Here is a 2,500-nt window from a genome sequence, read left to right as displayed (position 1 = left end):
GTCCCTGTAGCTCACTGCAGTGCACCTAACTATCTCCTCTGCTGGGTAGACCAGAGTTTTAACATATCACATAGATATGTGTAGACATATTTTACTAGAAAATGATGACAGCCAATCACCCGGGGATTTGCTGGGGCTCCTTTCAACTCTTGCTAATACAGTAGCTGTAAATTAAAGCTAACAATGATCAGAAAACACTGGACATATGGTTCACAGCTAGAGAACGTTAACATCGTTTAGAATCTATGCGAAGAAAATACATCACATTCATACCAGCATGAATAAGTGTGTGGCTTGTCACGAGGGCAACACTGATGACACAAGAGGAGTCAAGAAGAAGACAGGAATAGAGGAAAGACCAGATCCATGATCATCATGACCCAACAACCTAGGATACAGATGGGATATTGGCTCCAAACTATTAGCTGAGTACATTTAGCATGCTGCAGCCATGCTTACCTCCTTCTTGCAGTGCAGGAAGGTGTGGTACTTGTAGTGGTGAAGGGAATGATACAGACTGTAGATCCGGCAAGTTTCAATAGAGAGCTTTAGATCCTATTAAAAAGGGTTGAGGAAAAAAAGAGTTGAAGATATTTTTCCTGCATTATCTTGTTGTGAATGACCCTCCCACCATTTGAAAAAGCACTACTGATAATTACAGCCATTCACCATAGACAAGCTGTCCTCCAGCAGAATGGAGGCTGAATGGCATGTGATGTCACAGTGTAGTGCTTATACCCTGCTGCTCTCGGACCGCTTTACCTCTGCAGATGGAGTAGTTCTTACAACAAACCAGTATTTTACTGCAATCATTGTATGGTTGTCTTGTCAATTAATCATATTTGACTTTGCTTCCTATGTTTTTCTCTCTGTGTTCATTAAATGTTGCCTTATCTTTTCATGTATTTTACCTGTGTTATGGGGTTTCTGTGTGTCTCGAGACTGTTGAAGCTTTTCTGTCTTGGCCAGGCTTCAGTTGGAAAAGAGCTCATTGTATCTCAATGGGACTGACCTGGTTAAATAAAAGTTAAATAAATAAAATAAAGACCATAAATGACCTCTCTGTGTTTCTGGATACATCTTGGGCTGCTGGAAGTGGTCTGAGTCCATATGCTGCTTCAAACCGGCCTTGTGAAAAGTTAGGGCTTCTACTGTTGTCTTTCTAAGCTTTCTAAGTTTAAGCTTATTATCTTTCTGAGCTACAGTCGTAGTCCATGGTCTTCCTTCAGCATGTGATAGAAGTGTGGAACTACAGGGGGTCACTTACAGGGAGAGACGCCTCAAAGATGGTCTCTGGCGTCAGATGTTGACAGCCTCTACTACTACTAATGGTTGACCTTTGACCTCCTCCCAGTGGCTGCTTTAAGGCGTTTTGGTCCGGTGTTCACAGACAGTTCGTTCAGTCACTTGTAAAGGCTCCTTGTGTTTCCTGAATCCATGTGCTGCTTTAGAGTAGTAAAGCATATGGCTTTCTCCACAGTTGTAATGATGTTATACACCACTACAGTCATCCTGTAGGGGGCAGTCCTGTCTTGAGGCAGAGCTGTGTGTATGGACAGCACCTAACATGTCAAGGCTCAGCTGGACTGTCCCTCCCAGTATTTAGATCACTGCAAAGGGAACACCTCCACTCTGAAGAGCATCGTGCCAATGTGCTGGGCTTTTTGATTTGAACTGCACACAACTTCACACAGCTGCACACAACTGCACACAGCTGCACACAGCTGCACACAGCTGCACACAGCTGCACACAACTGCACACAGCTGCACACAACTGCACACAGCTGCACACAGCTGCACACAACTTCACACAGCTGCACACAACTTCACACAGCTGCACACAACTGCACACAACGCTGCACACAGCTGCACACAGCTGCACACAACTTCACACAGCTGCACACAACTTCACACAGCTGCACACAACTGCACACAACTGCACACAGCTGCACACAGCTGCACACAACTGCACACAGCGCTGCAGGTTTACAGGCTCCTGGGTCTCTGTCTGCTGCTAATGTTGAAAAGATAATCTTAAACTCTCCTGATGATCTGGCAGCTTTCTGTACTTCTTCACTGTTGATGAGATGCTTTACCGCCAGTAGTAGCAGTAGTAGTAGTAGTAGTAGTAGTAGTAGTAGCAGTAGTAGTAGTAGTAGTAGTAGTAGTAGTAGTAGTAGTAGTAGTAGCAATAGTAGTAATAGTAGTAGTAGCAGTCTTTGTCGTCGTTGTAGTAGTAGTAGTAGTAGTAGTAGTAGTAGTAGTAGTAGCAGTAGCTCTAGCAGTAGCTGTATTAGCAGTAGCTGTAGTAGCAGTAGCTGTAGTAGTAGTAGTAGTAGTAGTAGTAGTAGTAGTAGTAGTAGTAGTAGTAGCAGTAGCTGTAGCAGTAGTTGTAGTAGTAGCTTTAGCAGCAGGTGTAATAGTAGCTGTAGTAGTAGCAGCAGTAGCTGTAGCAGTAGTAGTAGTAGTAGTAGTAGCAGTAGCAGCAGTAGTAGTAGTA

General features: G+C 43.9%; 1 protein-coding gene across 1 annotated transcript in view; it reads right to left on the bottom strand.

The window, feature by feature from the left end:
- Positions 1 to 2,500, bottom strand: part of prr12b (proline rich 12b) — a 36,388-nt gene that overhangs the window by 1,062 nt on the left and 32,826 nt on the right. Inside the window, exon 15 of the mRNA XM_068596166.1 lies at positions 460 to 555. Within this exon, the coding sequence (XP_068452267.1) occupies positions 460 to 555 (96 nt within the window). The remainder of the gene's footprint in view (positions 1 to 459; positions 556 to 2,500) is intronic.

This window comes from Clinocottus analis, unplaced genomic scaffold (genome assembly GCF_023055335.1).
Source record: "Clinocottus analis isolate CAN_PGR_092001 unplaced genomic scaffold, fCliAna1.0.p SCAF_34, whole genome shotgun sequence".
NCBI classification, from domain to species: domain Eukaryota; kingdom Metazoa; phylum Chordata; class Actinopteri; order Perciformes; family Cottidae; genus Clinocottus; species Clinocottus analis.
This window is presented reverse-complemented; position numbering and strand designations above follow the sequence as displayed.